Source organism: Melanaphis sacchari, unplaced genomic scaffold, assembly GCF_002803265.2.
Source record: "Melanaphis sacchari strain LSU unplaced genomic scaffold, SCAv2.0 Contig11_pilon_pilon, whole genome shotgun sequence".
Lineage (NCBI taxonomy): Eukaryota > Metazoa > Arthropoda > Insecta > Hemiptera > Aphididae > Melanaphis > Melanaphis sacchari.
This window is the reverse complement of record NW_020270469.1, coordinates 5,129,834-5,150,348: the sequence shown is the minus strand read 5'-3', so window position 1 is coordinate 5,150,348 and position 20,515 is coordinate 5,129,834. Positions and strand designations below refer to the sequence as shown.

The following is a 20,515-nucleotide window of genomic DNA, read 5'->3' as shown; positions in this document are numbered from 1 at the left end:
GGGATTGTAATCGATAAGATTTTTATACGTAACGAGTTTCGGTTATAAGTAAGGATATTATTATTTGGATATAGGTTTTTATTTTATTTTTGTTTTAAATATAATTATTGTTACAAATTTCATGTATATTTAAGATTTTGGTTATCAACAGCGTAGTAACACCTCATTTATATAGAGATTTTATTAAACAATAGTTCGGTTTTGGTATATATGAATACTTTAGCTAACAGATACTGTACTTCTCTCCAATAAGTGCAAATATAAATATGATGCCTCGGGGTGCTTAGCTTCTTTAGTAGTATCTCCAGTGTTGTTAAAATGTGTTTTATTTAGTTTAGGATATACATTTTCAGGATCATTGAATAATAATTCATAAGTATTAAGTACCTACTTACAATCTATGAAGTATAAATTAAATATAAATACTACCTTTATGATAAATGTTCAACTATATAATAAATAGATTTTATTTGTTTCAGATTTATTTCAATTATTATTATAATGTGATAATTAAATAAAAATATTGAATATGCAATTTATAAATTCTTTATACATACTAAAAAATAATAATGCTATGTAATGTATATCTATTATTATGGGGGTGCAACAGTAAATACCTTTTGGATATGCGTAGCTTATCTTAGAATTTTATTATTCTAAGTAAATATGAGATCAAAAAACAAACAATCGTTTCAATCAGTAGTAAAAACAAGCGAAATTTCCAAAGAGTTAATCAATTTTATAAATTTAGTTTTAATTTGGTTGGAAAAAGTCATAAGAAATAAAGTATCAAAAAAATATTATGTATCTCTTGTGTATTATTTGAGAAGGCTTGTTAAAATATTTGGAAGACTTATAAATTGTAATTATAATTACTTTATTTTTGCCACTGATTACAAATTACAACATAATATTTCAAATGTACATTTATGTTTATTTTTGTTAACCTTGTATATACAGTATATTTTTAATGAAAATTGATGGGAAAATTTTAGATATTTATGTATTTCTAAAAAAACATTGTAGCTATACACTTTTTTTGTAGATAGATGACTTTGGTAATACCCTTATAATAATAGTAAAAAAAAAAAATGTTATTGCTTCAATTGAAAAAACTATTTTCTCTTGGTTATTGAGTAGCTCATTGTAGCGATTGAATTACGAGTAAATATCAGTTCAATGATATGTCACGATAAAAAAACAATTCTTAGAGAAGACGATTTGTTAGCCTATACCTTGTTATAGTTAACAATAAAATTCAAAATTTTGATTAATTTCGTCAATATTTAAAATTTAAACCTTCATAAAAATAAATAAGTCAAGCTATATTGACCATTTATTTTAAATTTTCATGAGAAAAATTTATGAGAAATCCTGTACTAAATTTTCATATTTATAAGTATAAACTATAATAATTTAAAGTTAAACGAATTTTCAATTCTTAAACAAAAATGTTATCACAAATAAGTTAACCATAAAAAGTCGAAAATCAAGCTTTTTAGCTCTCATTTCTAAAATTATATCTTGTGTTGAAAATGCATATGTATGAATATTTGTTGAAAATATTGAAAATTTCAAGTTTTTAAGATTAATCTTTTTTGAATTATTGCTAACAATAAAATTAATTTTGTTAAAAACTAATTTTGCGTGAAAATGCCTGTTTTTCCCGAATAGTTTGAAAAGTATTGAAAAATGTCTTCTTTTAAATAATCAAACTACAAAGTTAATGTAATTTACTATTAGAATACTCTTTAAAAATTGAAAATTGAAGCATTTTATAGCTATAAAAATGTTTTTAAACACAAACAATTTTCATCATTTAATAACGTTTAAAACCAATATACGAGATTTATCTTTCCGTTCAGAATCTAAAATTAGTATAAAAAAAAGTATACAGTTCATTTTGAATATATACAATATACATTATACATACACATAGGAAGTAGCTAAAAAATTCAGATTCAGAGCAGCTTTTAAATTACACACATGGTACACATTTAAATTTAGTTAAAAACAAATAATATTCTTCAATTATTTTGTTTCTTAAACAAACACAAGATCTTTGAATTAATTTGTTAAAATAATACACTTTTATTTAATTATATTTTTGTAACTAAAACCATCTTTATCATATTTTATTTATTTAGATTTAATTCATTAAAAAAACAATATATTATTCCTATGACAACTTGGTTTATTAAAAATTATTTATTTTTTTGACATTTTATATAATAAAGCGAGTATGATGAAATATTGGCATTTTAAAATATATTTTATTATTAAATTTATACATTTTATATAAATATAAAGTTTAGATACATAGTATAAAATATTAATGATACATTACAAATATGAATTTTCGTTCTAAAACATTTTATTTCAATTAACTAGATGAGGTCTGTGATTGTTTGATAATAATGATAATTAATGACAATATTTCTTATTGGAATATAGTGTGTATATAAATCTGAGATTATTACGCGTGCTCCAAAGTTTTCGATGTACTACCAATGTTTTTTATTTTTTATTTTTTATTATTTTATCAATTCTTAAATTAAAGTTATATTATATTTATTAATGTTACTAATTTGTAAGTCAACGCCGTCATACCGTAAAACAATGTATGAGTAACTAGGTTTATGGTAAAACCAATACCTCCTACATTCTTATACCGCTCAGAACCTAAAAAATTGTATGAAAATACTTATATTAAATAATAACTTTATATAGTTATATTTATTATTTAAGTATAATTGTATAAATAGTTACACCTTCCGGCAATACCTCTATGGTGTTATTTTGATTTTAAATTTCTTAATTTTAAATCTTTCATACAATTGTATGTTTCTGTTTATTCATCATAGTCAACACTTATTATATGTGACTGGGATATTCACTACTCATGTGGCGCCTTTATTCTGTGATATTCTTGCCAACAATTTTATTAATGTGATTCAAGTTTTCAAAAAATGGGCGGTATTACATATTAATCACTCAGTTGCAACTTATATTTATTACATATACTTCAAAATTTGTTGTAATCATAATTCAAAATTTTATTCTAATAATAATTAAACAAAATAAAGGTAGTGTGCAAACATTTACAATTTTATATTTTAAACAATGCTGTATATAGTAGTATATAGTAATATAATATTGTACTTTTATGAATAAAACTAATTTTGCTCAATTAAACTGTATTAATATTATGTATTGTGAGAATCTGACATACATATTGATCTTAGTAAAAATACTAATTAATAGTTTTTTGTACATCATATTTATTTATAGTTAATATTTTTATATATATTCATATATTATAATTATCAATTATACTTTTTTTCGAGATTCGTTATAATTTATAAATATTTTTTTATTTTTTTTTTTATTTTTAAACAAGAAATATACAATCTGTACCCTTGGGCACAATAAGAATATGTGATATAATATTTTATTTGACATGAAAACGTGAGGGAAGAAGCCATCCAGTGAAGGCACTTCCAATTTGTTTATTAATAATTTTTTATTTTATTTTTTTTTATTTTTATATTTTTTATTTATTCATTTAGTAAATCTTGACATCATTTTTTATAAATATAGAATTTTAATTGTAATTAAAGTATAGATTAGAAACAGAATATTAATTTATGTTCAATAAGAATTAAGAGTGTCTTAATAAATTTTGCTTATAAAATACCATACACACAGTTTATGATCTAAATTAGTAATTTCTATAATGTTTTGTCGTAACAATCTATAAAATAAAAAACCAAGTAACTACCTATGAAAATACTTACTTCATTGCACATACATGTTTATTTTTGTTTTTATTTTTCTAAGATACAATATGCATACCAATTTTACGTTTGTTTAAATTTCAGCCATTATATATTAAGCAATAAAATTAGATACAAATTGTACTGATTCCGGATCAACAAGAACCTAAAAAATGGTATAGTTTATTGAGTCCATCATACTATTAATACTCATGGAAAGTTTCATAATGTTAAAATTAAATATATTTTTTAATTTTTTTATTTTTTTGTAAAAAGTTTTTTACATTACCTACCTAATATGTATATAATAACTAAAAAATAATAGTGTAGCTGGTCTACTATATAGGCTTTATTATTAAGAAATGTAATGTATGACATAAATGTCTCCATCCACTAACCAATGAAAATGTTTTAATCCAATTAACACATAATTTGCACAACAATTCATAATATTTAAATAAAACAAAATATGTTGAAAATATTAATGTATATTTTAATATAATAAATAATATTTTTTAAGTTTCTATGATAATTTTAAGATATTATCTTATGATCTCTCTATAATAAAATAACAAAAATTGTTTGAGGATAAAAAAAAAATATTAAAAATTAGTCGCGTACCTACGCTAACCTTTTTCTTATTAATTCTATAATAAGAAAAATTTATTAAGAATCTTGTATTAAATTTTCAAGCTTAAGGTATTAAAATTATAAATTTAACTACTTAACACAACAAATTATTATTTTAATTTTGTATTTTAACCACAAAATTTTAAATGTTGAATTATTAAGTGCTCCAGTTTTTGACATTATAATTATTACTTTTAAATTCACAAACGTTTTTAATGTTTTTTAAATCAGTATAAATTACATGAAACTGACAGAGTTAATTAGTTTTATTTAGTGTTTTATGGTTTTTGAGTGAAGTAATAAAATATTAGAATAAAGTATTTATTAATAAACTTTTAAACTAGTAAATAATTGTATATAGCTGCGTTGGTCTACTTAGTACTTTTCAAAAATTGACAAAATTTAATTGAAATTTATTTTTATAGATTTTATCTACAACAAACGTAAAACCTGAAAAAAGTATAGTTTTAGTACTATCTACTAGATGTTTAAAAATAATTTAAAATGTGTAGGTGTTTTAATGCGCATCTGAAGTACTTTAGCAATGATAAAAGTGCATTACGCTTTTTTTCATTGTGCGCTTATATTTTACTACATTTATTTTTGTATGGTGACCAAAAAGATTAAGAGTAGGTCATTATAAAATAAAATTTTAAATATATACTCCCTTAAACACGGATATTAACTCATAAGAAGTCGTAAAAAAAGTGTCAAACGTTTTACTTTTTGAAAAACAAAATATTTTATTTATTTTTCATTATCAAAAGATTATTGCTAAAATTATTTTTATAATAATGACATTTTCACAGATTACAAAAACTAAAAATTAATTTTTGTTATTTCATTAATTTAAATAGGTACTTTATTAAAACAAAGTAAAATATAATATTTTCCTAAATAATATTGTTAATAATATAATTCTTATATAGGTACCTATATAAAAGAACAGACTTTTTTTATGTTCCTATTTTGTGACTACACTATTTAACATTTTTCAAATTTTTTTTTTTTACAGAGTTGTTTAAAATATCTTCCTGAGTATTACCACGTCGCTCGATTTTTTATTTTTTTTCCTGAGAGGAGCGGAAAAGGTAATTGTATTTTTATCCATTTTTTTTATATAAAACTAATTGGACTTTTTTATGTCCCCGTTTTGTGACAACATTATTTAACATTTTTCCAATTTTTTTTCACATGATTATACCAAATACTCATACGAGTAATCTATTATTCACAATTTAATTTTATTCGTTATTACCGTCATTTTAAGAAAACACAAACAACACATAGGCGAAGCCGGGTAATTCAGCTAGTGTTAATATAATATTATTTATAGTAATAAGTAAATCGTCGTATTAATATCGATAACTATCTGTTTTAGTCAAATTAAGTGACTATAGAAGCGCTACAGAAACAAATATTATTCCAGTCAACTCTTAATTTCTTAAACTATTTATCAACGATTTCGGCCTTGAACATTGAAAATTTTTGGTCATACTTTTTTTCTTTAAATGGTATAAGAGCGTTTACGGGCATTGCATTGAAAGATAATGGCTGCTGTTAGCGTTGGTGTAAGCACGTGTCGACTAAAAAAACAAAAAAAAGGTATAAAATTGTATCATGCTTTTGGATCAAATCCAAAGCGGTGTGATTGTCGGTGACAACGATAATAGCATACACTCAGACAGAAATGTATTCCCGTGAAATAATAAATCTACATCGGTTGGCGGCCAACAAGGGGATGGTTTATTTGGCTCTAGTCAACCGTGACAGTAATTTTACGCTAAAGGTGCAGTGCAGTATTTGTATGTAAGAAAGTACATAATAATAAAATGTAGCCAATGTAGGTATATAAGTAGGTATGTCTAATGTATTTATTTATATTATTTGTTTAATATCTTTTAATACTATAATAATGATATTTAATTAACAGTTTTAACTATATTACTTCACTATCCACACAGAAATTTGAAAATATTAATATTTTCATAATATTTAAATTAGGCTATACTGCAAATATTTATTTTAAAATATTATACAGTTATTTTGAAAATATTTAAACCCAAATATAAACAAAACATTTTAAAATTGTTATATACCAAATATTATACACCAATATCCCATCCTATGTTTTGGAAATATTTGATTTCAAATTATTTCAACCTATATATATATATATATATATATACATATATATATAATGTATAATAATATAGTCAAAACTGAAAACATAATACCTATATATAATAATACATTATTCCATAGGTGTGAGTACGGGTTAGTGCAAGGTATGCAACGATTGCTTAGTCTGCATCTCTGCGGCTTCATTTGAAGGGTCCATAAATGTTGGCTGTAGCCCATAAGCGCAAAATATGACCCAAACGCAACCCAAAAGCGCAAAAATAAATATCCCATAAGCGCAAAAAAAAATAATACCTTTTTAATAACCCATAAGCGCAAATCAATTTTTTAAAAAAAGTGTATTTAATTAAAATCGTAGTTATTATTAATATTTATATAAGCATTAACTGTGATATTAAAATCAGTAAAATATAAAAAATACAATTTTGAATATTTTTTAAATTGGTTAAACAAATATACGCACACGTAACACGATGGTAGCATAGGCACCTACTGATATAGGTGAATATCTGGTATATACGATTTAAAACACTCGAATTACAATTAAAAATAAAACGTCTCAATAAGTCATATAGAACATAATATCTATATAGGTACCTATGTAGTTGCAAAGCTATATAGTTATCAAAAATCCTATTTAATGTAACTTATACTGTATACACCATTATATTATATTGTATATTATAGTTATCTTAAATGATTATCAACTGTCATCGTAATGTGTTACGATAAGATACTGCCAAATGTAATAATTGTCGCGATGCGTTGCTTCAATCTGTCGTGGAACGGGTATAAGCCATAAGGCCACGCGTAAATATATGGAAAGCGTCGAGCGTCGCGCGTCGCGCGTTAGGTTAGTAAAATATTGTATCTAGTAATACAATTTATTTTTGCGCTTTTATCCCACTACCAAGGTACAAAAGCGCAAATTAATTTTGCGCTTTTGGGTTATCGAAAAAAAAGGTCGATTTGCGCTTTCGGGTTTCACCGATAAATGTTATATCATATTTTCAATAATATTAAAAAAATACATAATAAAAATATTTATTTTTTTTAGTTTTCTTGCTACCTATGGGATAATTTAAAATATTAAAAAATAATCTATCAAAATAATTTAAAAAATATATAACTAATATAAGGAAATAATTGTTTTTTTCTGATTAAAAGAAATCCAAGTTGAAGTTTTGCCTATAGGGAAATTAAAAATTTAATCAAATATTATTTTAAATGTATACTAAATTTATTAAAAATAAAAACAATTTTACTGCATTTTTTGTGCATTACTTAGAATTTTTAGGGTATTAAAGCATTTTTAAGAGCTTTATAGGGCATTACATTCCCAGCCCTATTTATAAATATTATTTGATACAGTGGGAAAACCTCAATTAATGTTTTATCGAAATATTAACCTCCAGCGCTAATCGTTCACATCCTGCGATAGTTAAAAATAGTCACCGTCTTGTGTCCATCAGACGTCAGCCGTCTACACTCTATATAGTTCTATACACTATATCCTATACGCGCGTGTGCGCGTCAATCCTTTTTTCCTACAAAAATATAAATTTTAATATTTTATTATTTATGTTATCTCGCCTCGGTTGAAACTCCAGATATATATTATGTACATAATGCGTTCTTTTGGTTTTTTTTATCATTGAATATACCGTTTTAATTTTTATTACGAGTGAATTAATTTTGCGTCCAGCGTACCATCGGTCAACACGTTATTCTGAAAGACCCAACAAAAATCACTTTTTCAAATTCTGAAGCCCCTATAAAAAATTCAGGATCACCCCAAAAAAAAAAAAAAATGAAAAATAGAATTTTACACTTTGAAATTTCCAATAATTTCCAATAAATATTCTTTAACGATAAAAAATAGCAAAAAAATAAAAACAAAATATTTTGAAATAAGTATTCATTATCAATAACAAAAATATATTTCAGTAACGCGTTTATAACTTTCAAGATAATAATTAGTATTTGAGTTAAAAATCTTAAATCACCTAGTGTAGTATAATGCATTAAAAATCTAATTCAATTTTTCTAAAACTCAATTTCTTTACTTTTATACTCAAAGTTTAGAACAAAAATGTGGAGTTAATAATCTTAAAAAGTAACGTTTTATTTTCGTTGGAAAACACATAAATTAAAATTCTAAAAGAAAACAATTTTAAAGATTCGTAAAATTGTTCATACAATGGTATTTTTATCTCAATAGGATGCATATACATTACATAATATATACCTTAATAGTCATTATTATCAATTTTATGAAATTAATAAGATTTTTTTCGCATCATTTATATAATATGTATAACTGCAGATCTGAATGTATTTTATGAAAAAATAAAAAGTATATAGGTACTATGGTCTGTTTAAAACTTTTCTCATAATTTGAACATTCACGTATATAAACTATTTACTAATATTTCTAAGAAAATGTATAGAAGACAATATTTTAATTATTCAATGAAATTTTTTTTAAATTGTATCTATTTAATCACAAGTTGGGTTTTAATAATCATATTTTGAATTTCTTTATTAAATATCCGAGATAATTATTATTACCATATATTTAAACAATTCAAATATTTATGATATTCATATTATCTGCTACTTCTTTTTTATTTTTTATTACTCACAATCTTTTAATATTTTTATATTGAGAACTAAATAAAACACGATGTTTATATAAGTACAGTAAAATTCCTTGAAAATAACTCAAACATGCAAATTGTATTAAGATTGCATATACAAAGCGCCGTTTTAAATAAACATATTTATTGTATTAATACATATAACATAATATAATCTATCATAAATAATAAATAATGTATTATAATGAGACAATAAAATTTGAATTGAATTATTAAATCATAGTATGATGCATTTTACAAAAACATTTCAACAGGTGCAGTTAATTCTAAAAGAAAAGGTTTGACTGTGCTTCACACTGACTCAGATAAAGGTTTCTTTTCTGGTGGCTTACTGTATTTTGAATCCAGTAAAAACACAAAGAAATATCATGTAACGAACAGTGACAACTTCAACAATTGGTTTAAACGCATTTTACCAAAACATGAAAGAAACTCAGTCATTGTAATGGACACTGTGCCTTACAATTCTAATAAGTTAGAAGAACCTCCTTCATCCACACAGAAGAAGCAAGACATTGTTGACTGGTTTCAATCAAATGGGGAAACATTTGATAGGTCAATACCGAAACTCATGCTGTTAGAACATGTAAGGCAAATTAAATCAAAATTTAGCACATTTTTCATTGATTCCATTGCTCAGAATGCAGGTCATAACATATGACGTTTACCTCTGTTCCACTATGAATTTAATCCCATTGAATTGGTCTGACCAACAGTTAAGCAGTTAGTTACACAGAACAATACAACATACAAAATACCTGATGTCAGAAATCTTCTAAATGAGTTAAGTACACATATAACACCATAACATTGATCTAATTTCATTCAATGTTAATTTTTTATCAAAGAAGAGGATTACTTTTGGGAGGTCGATGAAATAATGGATAAAATTATTAATAACATGAAACCATACTTAGAGACCTATATAATTATGATTGATTGAAATAGAGACTGATGCCTAAAATTAAATATTTTAACTTATCAAAATATATTTATTTATTTTTAAATTAAATGACAAGAAGACAATAAACAGTTTGAAATTAGTTAAATACAGTATCAATAAAGTGTAATGCATTAATATATCACGCAAATATCATAACAATAAGACTACAAAAAAAATCATGAATATGATCAAATGAGAGAGATTACTTAAATAGGAATTTAAATTGAAGACCAATTCATAAGATTGATAAAATGAAAAACTTTAAGTGCTCTACAAACAATTATGTCAATGTGATGACTAGGGAACAGATTTATATGTAATAAAAACACAGTAATAGGTATATAAATATGGAGGTATAATTTATTAAATATGTGCTAAAAATATTAAAATATTTATACGGGGAAAAAATTAACTAAAAAAAATACATTAAATAAAATTATTAAATATTAAATGTCACCTATTAGGTCTCAAAATATTTTTAAAATGGCTAAATAATCGTTTCACATCAACCAATGTAATTGGAGCATATTTGAAGTACATAATATCTGAAGGCGATAATTCAAATTTTTAGAAGGGTGTATGCCACTCATTATGTCATTAATTATTTTAAAATCAATATAGCCTGGATTTTTTTTTTCGACAATATACCTATAAATAGCTGTTTAATTTCACTATAATAAAATATTTTTAAAAATATTTACAATTTAGTGAAATATGTAAAAATATGTAATTATACCAAAATATATAAAATAAAACTAGCATCATTTTAATAAGAATGATTTAAATTTTAAACATTTCTTATCGATTCTTAAATATCTTGTTTTGATAAAAATATAAATTTACATATGAATCTGTTCCCTAGTGATGACTAACAAAAAAATCAGGGGAATTATAGATCCTTGAATCTTTAATAAAAAAAACAAGAGTACGTAACTAGACTTATGAAAGAAAATAAAAATGTTTTAATCCTGGATATAAAATCATTACCCCCATACTATTCTTCAAATTATTTTAAACTTGTATAATTGGTATGAACCAATTCAAAGATTTATTATATTATGGTTTTAAGTTTGAAAAACTATAAAGATTTTGCTCAGTTACAAAACTTAAAAATGTAATACAAGATTCTTCATAAGTTGTTATTAGTGAAATCAAAAAAAAAAATTATACATTCTCCAAAACAATTTTTACTAGTAATTAAAGTTAAAATTTTAACAAAATTCTCATCAGAGTTAAAGTTCTTATCTGATAAACTAAAACTCGTAGTAATTTTATTTTCTCCTTAACCTTATATTAGATTACATTTACCATTACCAAAATTAATTACATTAAAACAATTAACAATTATTTTTATCATTAAACAGTCAACAGAGCAAACTACAGAACTGCAATTCACCACATCAGGATCTAGAGGCCACATACTCCTCTGAGTAAATAGGTAAATATTTAAAACAAAGTATAAAATGAAATAGATAATATAATAATGAAAAACCAATAGGTATTATACAAAACAATGTTAACTAAAATATTATTGCAATCTTTTCATAAATTAATAATTTAAAAGTAAAAAATAAAAATATATTTATCAACATTTTTTAATACAATTTAACAAGAATATATATATATATCACATATAAAATTTAACTTTAGTGAATAATTTATAAACATAGTTTTAATAAAGGTTTAGTAGTTGATTTTTTAAAATAAAATGCATACATTACAATTATATTATATAAAGTGAATAACAAAAATAATTGGAACAATTATCTTCTATAAATGCAATGATTAAATTTAAATTTGTTTGGTTTTATTTAGGTAAACACAATGTGCATTAATAATATTTACTGAGTAGTATTACTAACTACTGTTATACTGGTCAAAGATAATCCAAAATAATTTTTACACATTTTGGCAAACATTCTATTAGAACGTAAATTATTATTAATTTAAATGAGCAAAATTAGAAACGTATACATAATTTATATATGTATGTGTATTGGTCACTTGTCTGGTGCCTCTATTAAACCACTTGGAATTGTGTCTGTGATTTGTTAGCAGGTTTTTATTTTTAATTTATTAATAAATAATCCATTATAAAGTCATGAAGGTCTTGTATACACATGTTATAGTATACATAAACTAATGTTTTATATTGTTTCACTTGCTTATTACTAAAAAAAAATGTCAAAAAACTTGTGGGTTGATGAAAAAGTATTTCTTTCATAAATATTTTCACATATTATTCTGGTCAAGGTTTGTTTTGAAAAAATGTTTTTTATCCGTTAAATGATAAGACTATTTTTATTTGTCCTTTTGTCTCAATTTAACTGTTAAAATATATTATTGAATTGGCATGAGAATTCATTTTTTATAAATATGTTAAAAAAACATTCGTTAATATTATAAAAACTTGGATCTCTTGTCTATAGTGCCGACTATAATATGATCTAGTTCGATCACTATTCACTAGATTCTTATTTGTTGTTATGCCAAATCTATAAAAATTTATTATAAAATAATAAGTTAAAATTTATTCATAGTTTCATGTCTTTCATGATAATCCTATAAATAATTATGAAGTCTTCTATCATTTAAAATGTACCTGTTAACTGGTATGCATTAACTTCATATAATCACTAGCTTTTATTGTTTATACATCCATGAAAATATGTAATTGTATTATAACTTATTGTTATTCTTAAACCATAATTTAAATTAAATTATAGACTACAGCCCTCAATACAAGTATTAATAAATAAATACTTAAATTATTGTCTTATGAGTTATTAATAAAACTGTTTAATACTCAAAAATATCATTTATGCGTTTTAAGAGGATTTACATTTTTTGAAACTTATTATAAATACAAATTATAGTACACTGGTTAAAGTCGTTATGCAAAGTTGTGTACTCAAAATTATTTTTTTAGAACGATCATATATTTTACATTTTAAATAAAAATACCTTATACTAACAGTTACTTTAGATAAGAATAATGTTTTCTAGTTTTTTTGTTTACTTTGTATTTAATATATCTATTTATATTTTTAATGCCATAAGAACTAGATTCATCTTATTCAAGGCCTAAAAGAAGTGTAACTTCGTATTAAACTTTTATATAATTTTTACGAGTACTACCTCTCTAAAAATAAAATGTTAATTAAAATAAATTATTATTTTAAGACTTAACATATTTATTATTATTTATTTGTAATGATTATTTAATATTTTTTTTGAATTCATTAAAAATTCCTTGATACTACTCATTTTTTTCGCATATGTACCTATGCATTTTAATGCACCTATTTTATTTTGTTCAAGTATTTAAAGATAATTGCTAAAAGAATACCTAACACGATCTACTTTAAAAATGTATTAATTATTATTATTGAAATACAATATATGTATTGTATCACCTATACAATATAAAAATTACAATATTACGAAACTTAAACTGATTTATACAATCATTTAAAGATACACACGGTTGATAATAAATCATTAAAGCATATTAAATTTAATTTAAACAATTTAATTGTTAAGAAAATATCTTCTCTTGTTAGATATTAATGCCAATTATTACTCATATATATTAAATTAATAATATAACCGTAGTATAAAATTATTAAAATACGAAACTTTAAAAAAATAATATTAATCATACAAGCGTTTATATTATAATATAATATTATATAATATAATATTGTATATTTATTAATATTATATGAAAGACCTAATAAATTGTTGTTAATAATGGAATCCCTAAAATCTATGTACCGCAAATAGAATACGGTCCTTAAATGGATTGAACTAAATTACTCCACACATGCAACTAATAAAATGTGTTGTCACTGTAGTAGTTGGCATACAAATAAAGTGTTCTCCGATTAATTTATTCTTTGAAATCTTGACAGTTTAGCTGCACAAAGAATTCAGAATGGCGCTTTGCCAATGGCATTCTGTTTTTGTTTATTTTTTCGATTTTGTCTTGCAGATGACATTCAGTGTCCTTACACCTATAACTGTTCGCTAAAGGTACCTACGATAATATAAAATTTTTTGTATTCATCAATATTGTATTAGCACCTACCTAAGTGTGTTCTTGTTCTTGTTGTTTCACATCGATGATGATCATTTTACTCTTTAATGACCTGTAGATATATATCTCATCAATTGAAAATAAGTTAACAAAATACTAGGTATACTATTCAGTATTCACGAATTGCAGAAAATAAAAAATACCCTTACTAGAAAATCAAATCTCTAATATTAAAGTTAATCAATTTATATACTTATAATGATATTTAAAGCTTAGATTTAAATGCCTTAAAAACTATCAAATTCTTTTTTTTTTTGTTTTGAAAAAATAAATTATTTAATTTATTATTATTATCTAAATTATTTTCTTAAAATACTTACCCACATAGCAAGCAATTAAATGTGTTACCTACACATATTTTTACAAAATTCATTAAAAACATGAAAATATTGCTTCAATTTGTTTTTTTTTTGTGTAATTAAGGTATTAAAAATATTGTCACAACATTGTCACAATGATTTGTGGCAGAAAATTCCATATTGCAGCAATAACTTTTTGAAATGTTGTTTTATTTAGGTTTATCAATATTTTGAAAAGATTGCCTTTAAATATTTGATAAATTTTTTTTTTTAATGTTGCATAGATAGGCAGATGCCTACTTTTTTTACAAAAATTAATGTGGCTATATAATTTGTCACTTAATATATTATTACCTAATATTGGGTTAAAATCTAATCATCAAAATACATTTTACACAATAATAGTTATAGTTGTAATACTATACTTACCTAGGTACTTTATGACATGTGCATACAATAATACAACTTTACTTATATTAATAGAAACATTTTATTATAAAAAGAGTAATGTGTGTTTCAAAAACATGAACATAAAATAATATAATATTGTTAATATTGTATACTGATCTTTTATTAGTTAAATTTATTCATATAAATAATAAATATAAATTATTTTATAATTTAAATAAAATAAAACAAAACAAAAAACTTATAAGCTTATAATTTAAAACCAAAAAATATCTTTTAAAAGAATAAAACTATAAGATATACATAATATGCATAATAATATAATATACAATATTAATATGCACATTCATATAATATTTATAAATACCTATATAAATATCTTTATAATTAAAATAAAATAAAAACTTATTAATTTTTACAACTCATAACTTGAGTAATTGAGTTTAAGAATTAAATGAAAAAATAAATAGGATAAATTGAAAAATATTAAAATGCAGAAGTGCTTTCTGTATTGGTACATTTCTTTTTTAAGCGATTGCTTGCTAGCGCAGTTGTGTCATTTACTTGCTAACTTACAACGCAATTTCTATATCTGGTACTTTTTCAAACTTTGAGCATAGATGAATTGCTTCTATAGGAATTATGCATTAAACATTTTTAATACATATTATATAATTAATTTTAAATATATGCGGTTCTTACCAAAAATAATTTTACAAGAACTGAAAGATGTCAATTTATTTTTTCCTTTATGTCCAATATAAGAATAATACTTTAGCCACATATCATCAAACAATTTTTGCATCATACGGCGTACTGAATCTGATATTGATCTACCTACCTATTAATCTGGATAGTTTAATGGTCTATTAACACCAAAGAACAATTAATAAATAATGTGAAAAATAATAAGATATTTAGAGTAAAAATCAAAACTGTTTTTGGCACACTTACTACTTGGAACCGTATTGTAGCATTTTCAAGTTGAGTTTCAACATTTTCAAGAATTTGCTCATTTCTGATAGGAACATTTTCAGAGTTTAATAAATTTGTACAGTTATGATTGTCTTGATTACTTAGTGAATCAGAGACGTTCAAAACATTGACAGCATGTTCCACCATGGTAATTTTTATTTCATTCACTGTATATACTAAATTTTTAATATAAAATTTGATATTAGTCAAAGATGTCTTTAAATAATCATAATATTCTGTAAAATTAAGTTACAATATTATTGACTAAAAACAATAGCATTTTATGTTTTAAAAATTATAGAACAATAATAAAATAATAAAGTATGACTTACGTTTAAATGTATGAGCAAGATGAGATATTTTATTTAAACATAAATCAGTATCAGCAACTTGTAATATATCTACTGAAAGTTTATCATTTATCACCAGATCCTCTTCTACAGAATCTTAAATACAATTAAATGTAGAAAGTAAGACCTTTATTAATATTAAATTCCCTCATAAATTCATCATGGTAATAAATAATTATATACCTATCTAATAAATTGTATAATATATTTATAAATTGTACTTAAAGTGTTACTATAAATAGGTATGTTTTAAACAGGTCCTAGAGATTTACTCTGTATTTTATAACTGTACTATTTTACCTATAGCATACTACATATTTTGTTTACTTTTAGATACATAACTTCCAATGGACTTACACTGTTTTGTAACTATATTTCATCTATAAATTAAAAATTAAATAGGATGTTTTAAATTTTGAAACTTAAGAATTTTTGTACAAGAAATTTTTAATATATAAACTATAAAAAAATAACAAATTAATGGTTTCGGATGAAAGTAAACATACGACCTTTTGTAACTGAAAAATTATAATATTTATAGGCACAAATTATTTTTAGTTTTATTTTTAATTTATTTTATCGAAATATCTATAATATTAAATTGTCTATATATTATAGATACAAATTTAATAAAACGTATTTAAAATGAATTTAAAATGTTATTCTTAATGGCTTACATTTTATTATTATTATTATTATTATTAAATCACTTAGGTTGAAAAAAAATATTTATCCATTATAAATCTATAATATTTTTTAAATTTTATAGTATACATTTTTCCAAAATTAATTAAATAATTCTATAACAAGTTTTTAGATCTATCATTTATTTTATATTCCATTATTTTTATAATAATATACGTAGATATCACTACTATTACAGTATTACTGGTATTAGGAAGATTCACATTAAACATTAATTAATAATTAATATACATAAAGGCTACAATATTAAGAAACTAAAGAATCTAAAAATAATACCTATGTGACTGTACCTATAGTATATAATTAATTTTGAAATCAATTCAAGTTATAGAAATAAGCAATAATAACTTTACAACAAATTTACTAAAAGAAATACCTAATACATATTTAAGCTACTCTATTTGAAGTTAAAATTTTCATTTGAAGTATTATATAAAATTTTAATTATTAATTGTAAAACCAATATTCATGATAAAAATTTAATAATTTATGTTAGTTAAAAAAGTAAATATATATATTATGCTTAAATAACCTACAAAAAACGATCGTCTGCATCAAGTCAGGATGGCCGAGCGGTCTAAGGCGCCAGACTCAAGGTTGTCCCTTATCTGTCATTGCGATGGATAGTTGAGCGTTCTGGTCCTCATCTGAGGGCGTGGGTTCGAATCCCACTTCTGACAAACTTTTTGTAATTTTTTTATACAATAATTATTTATTGACATAACCTAATTAATAGTTCAAGTTACATGATTGATTTTCAAAATAATAATATAATGTAATTATAACGTGAAATTGCCAATATAAATTACTTTTACCTAATAGCACACATTTATACTAACAGGTAATTAATAATTGCATTAGGCATAATATAATTGTATTGCAAACTAAGGTAAAGTAGTAAGTACAACTTACTTATAAAATAATACTTACGTATTTATATATTTACCAAATAATTTACTGTTAATATATCTATATAATTGTTTTGTATAATAGTTATAAACTTAAAATTATACTTACAAATAAATATAGATAAGTTTTACACAAGAAAAAAACCAAAATAATTACCTACTGATTTAATCGTAAATTGAGTCGGAGGCCAGAACATTTTTGGGCCTCAAATCAAAAAAAATTTTCTACACACCATTAAGAAATTTAAACACAAAAATATCTAAAACTTAGAAATAGCCAGTAGATATCTATAAGGTACCTAAAGGCTAAAACAATGACATTATTTAGACTTCACAGAGTATTTGTATTTGTGTATTTAAAAATTAAACTCCAATATTATTATGATTCGATAAACTTTTTAAATTGGTTGTCTTGAAAAATGAATAATTTCCATTTTCCACACAAGATTTATGGTCAGTATGAAAAAATTACGCCGATACGACCTATAATATATTATATTTATTTAGTGTACCTAACTATAAAAGGATTTTTATTTATGACAAATGTTTGATAAATTAAATAAAAATTACATTAGTTATGTAAAATATAATAAAATATTATAATAATTTATATCTACTTATAGTTATACGTTTTATTAATTAGGTAGGTACTACCTATATTTTATGCATAAAATATTTATTCGGGTACACCTACGTAGGTATCCTATATAGCTATTACTACTTTTGTCTTTATACATTAAAATGTATAACACATTATTTAATAATCTAAGAAAAATTCTGTAACATTATACACAATTTTTCATTTAAAAAATAAAAGTAAATATCTCATAAAATACATACCTAAATATAACACTGTACTACAGATTTAAAACATCTAGCAGAGTGGCGCAGTGGAAGCGTGCTGGGCCCATAACCCAGAGGTCCGTGGATCGAAACCACGCTCTGCTAAACAAAAAATTTTTATGTATTTTTTATTCTAAAATCTTACATATTTTCTTTTCTTTCGTATTGATTAATATAAATTAATGATCGATGATCATCAATAACATTCAATTAGTGGTTGCTACCACAGAATAACACATATTTTATATTTTCATAGCGTACAATAAATGCGTATAAAACATTTATCATGTAATAATATAGACTATACAGAACCAACATTTGGAATATTAGTTAATGAATACAAAATAAATAATATATTAAAATACAAATAAGTAGGTATTATATTTTACGTACAATTCTTATGGTAAAAATAATTATAATTTGTAAATGGTTATGGCATATCTAAGTAAAATTAAATAATTTTAAGTTATCATGACAAGAAAGCAACAAACATTAAATATTTCATTAGCCTTTCTGAATATTTATTTTGATAGTACCTACTATACGATTGTATTGTTTTCAAAATTTTCAAACAATAGGTAATCAATAATTATTATTAAACTCAAATTTTGGATCTTTAAACTACTAGCTATATATTTGACAACGTTAAACAGAAGTCAGAATTGTTTTATTACATAGGTATTATATAGATAAGTTAAAAGTTTCATATATTTATGAATTAAAATAAAAAAATTTGTTTCAAGATTTTTATATGCTCTCATGATATGTTTTATTATTATAAATAAAATTATAAGTTTGAACCTATATAGTATAGGTTTTTATATCATATTATTATCGGATAATAATAATGAAAATGTCGAACGTCGAACCCTAAATAACAATATATTTTTAATTAAAAATATCAAGCAGATATTCGTAATATAATATTATAGTTTAGAATGTACCTACACATAAATAAATATACATAATCTAAACCTATAAAATCAATTAAAAAATTTATGGAAATAATTTGTCATTTCACATTAAAGAAGTCTAAAACAATCACTTCTGTGTGTAAGACTTTTTAAAATTTATACCAAAATAAAAATAACAAAAAAATAAATAGCGCATTTTTTGTGCATTATGTAGAATATTTAAAGCATAAAAGTATTTTATTTTGAAGCATTTTTCTGGTTTTTTTTTAAGACATTATAATCACCGCTTGAGTTATAAATATTATGTAATATGTAAAGTTATATAAATGCTTAATTATTGTCATTTTCTTTGCAATCCAATGGTGGTATCTGTACCGATAGCAAATAAATTATGTAATAAACATAATAAAAAATGAGAAATAGTCAACAGTGTAACAAAAATTTGGTTACTTAATAATCAGTAGGTAGGTACCTACTCTATGATAATTCACAGAATATGAATTCATTTGAATATTAAAATAATATGTTTATTCATCGGATATGTATTACAAAAATAAATAGTTTATTTATGTATAGTTATCTATATAACTAAAGTAAGCTAATTATTCATTAATACATTCATTATTAGCAGAGTGGCGCAGTGGAAGCGTGCTGGGCCCATAACCCAGAAGTCCGTGGATCGAAACCACGCTCTGCTAAACGTATGTTTTATGTGTCTATGTGAGGTGCTAACTATATTTTTTTATAGGTGAATAAAGTACAATGAAGACGCATGTTTTTGGATAATAAATTATTGGAATGTTTTTTTTTTTAAATTTATTGTTCATGATATTCTCTTTGTTTCTAACCTTTTTTTTTTTTTT

The 20,515-nt window shown here is 22.9% G+C and overlaps 2 protein-coding genes and 3 non-coding genes across 5 annotated transcripts; 4 read left to right on the top strand and 1 right to left on the bottom strand.

The window, feature by feature from the left end:
- Nucleotides 1–5,956: 5,956 nt before the first annotated feature.
- On the top strand, nt 5,957–9,869 carry LOC112604301. Its single transcript, XM_025353266.1, has 2 exons — nt 5,957–5,977; nt 9,432–9,869. The coding sequence occupies exons 1-2, from the start codon at nt 5,957–5,959 to the stop codon at nt 9,867–9,869; spliced, it is 459 nt and encodes a 152-aa protein (XP_025209051.1).
- Nucleotides 9,870–15,689: 5,820 nt separating this feature from the next.
- Nucleotides 15,690–17,703, bottom strand: LOC112604393. Its single transcript, XM_025353420.1, has 4 exons — nt 17,524–17,703; nt 16,265–16,378; nt 15,912–16,108; nt 15,690–15,823 (listed from the first exon to the last, which is right to left on the bottom strand). Exons 1-4 carry the CDS (start codon nt 17,540–17,542, stop codon nt 15,791–15,793), a joined length of 363 nt encoding a protein of 120 aa, XP_025209205.1. The 5' UTR covers nt 17,543–17,703; the 3' UTR covers nt 15,690–15,790.
- On the top strand, nt 17,546–17,667 carry Trnal-caa. The gene is made up of 2 exons: nt 17,546–17,583; nt 17,622–17,667. It is a non-coding gene; the product is annotated as a tRNA-Leu (tRNA).
- A 1,068-nt stretch (nt 17,704–18,771) lies between the features above and the next one.
- Nucleotides 18,772–18,843, top strand: Trnam-cau. Its single transcript has one exon. It is a non-coding gene; the product is annotated as a tRNA-Met (tRNA).
- Nucleotides 18,844–20,278: 1,435 nt separating this feature from the next.
- On the top strand, nt 20,279–20,350 carry Trnam-cau. The gene has a single exon. It is a non-coding gene; the product is annotated as a tRNA-Met (tRNA).
- The last annotated feature ends 165 nt before the right edge of the window (nt 20,351–20,515 follow it).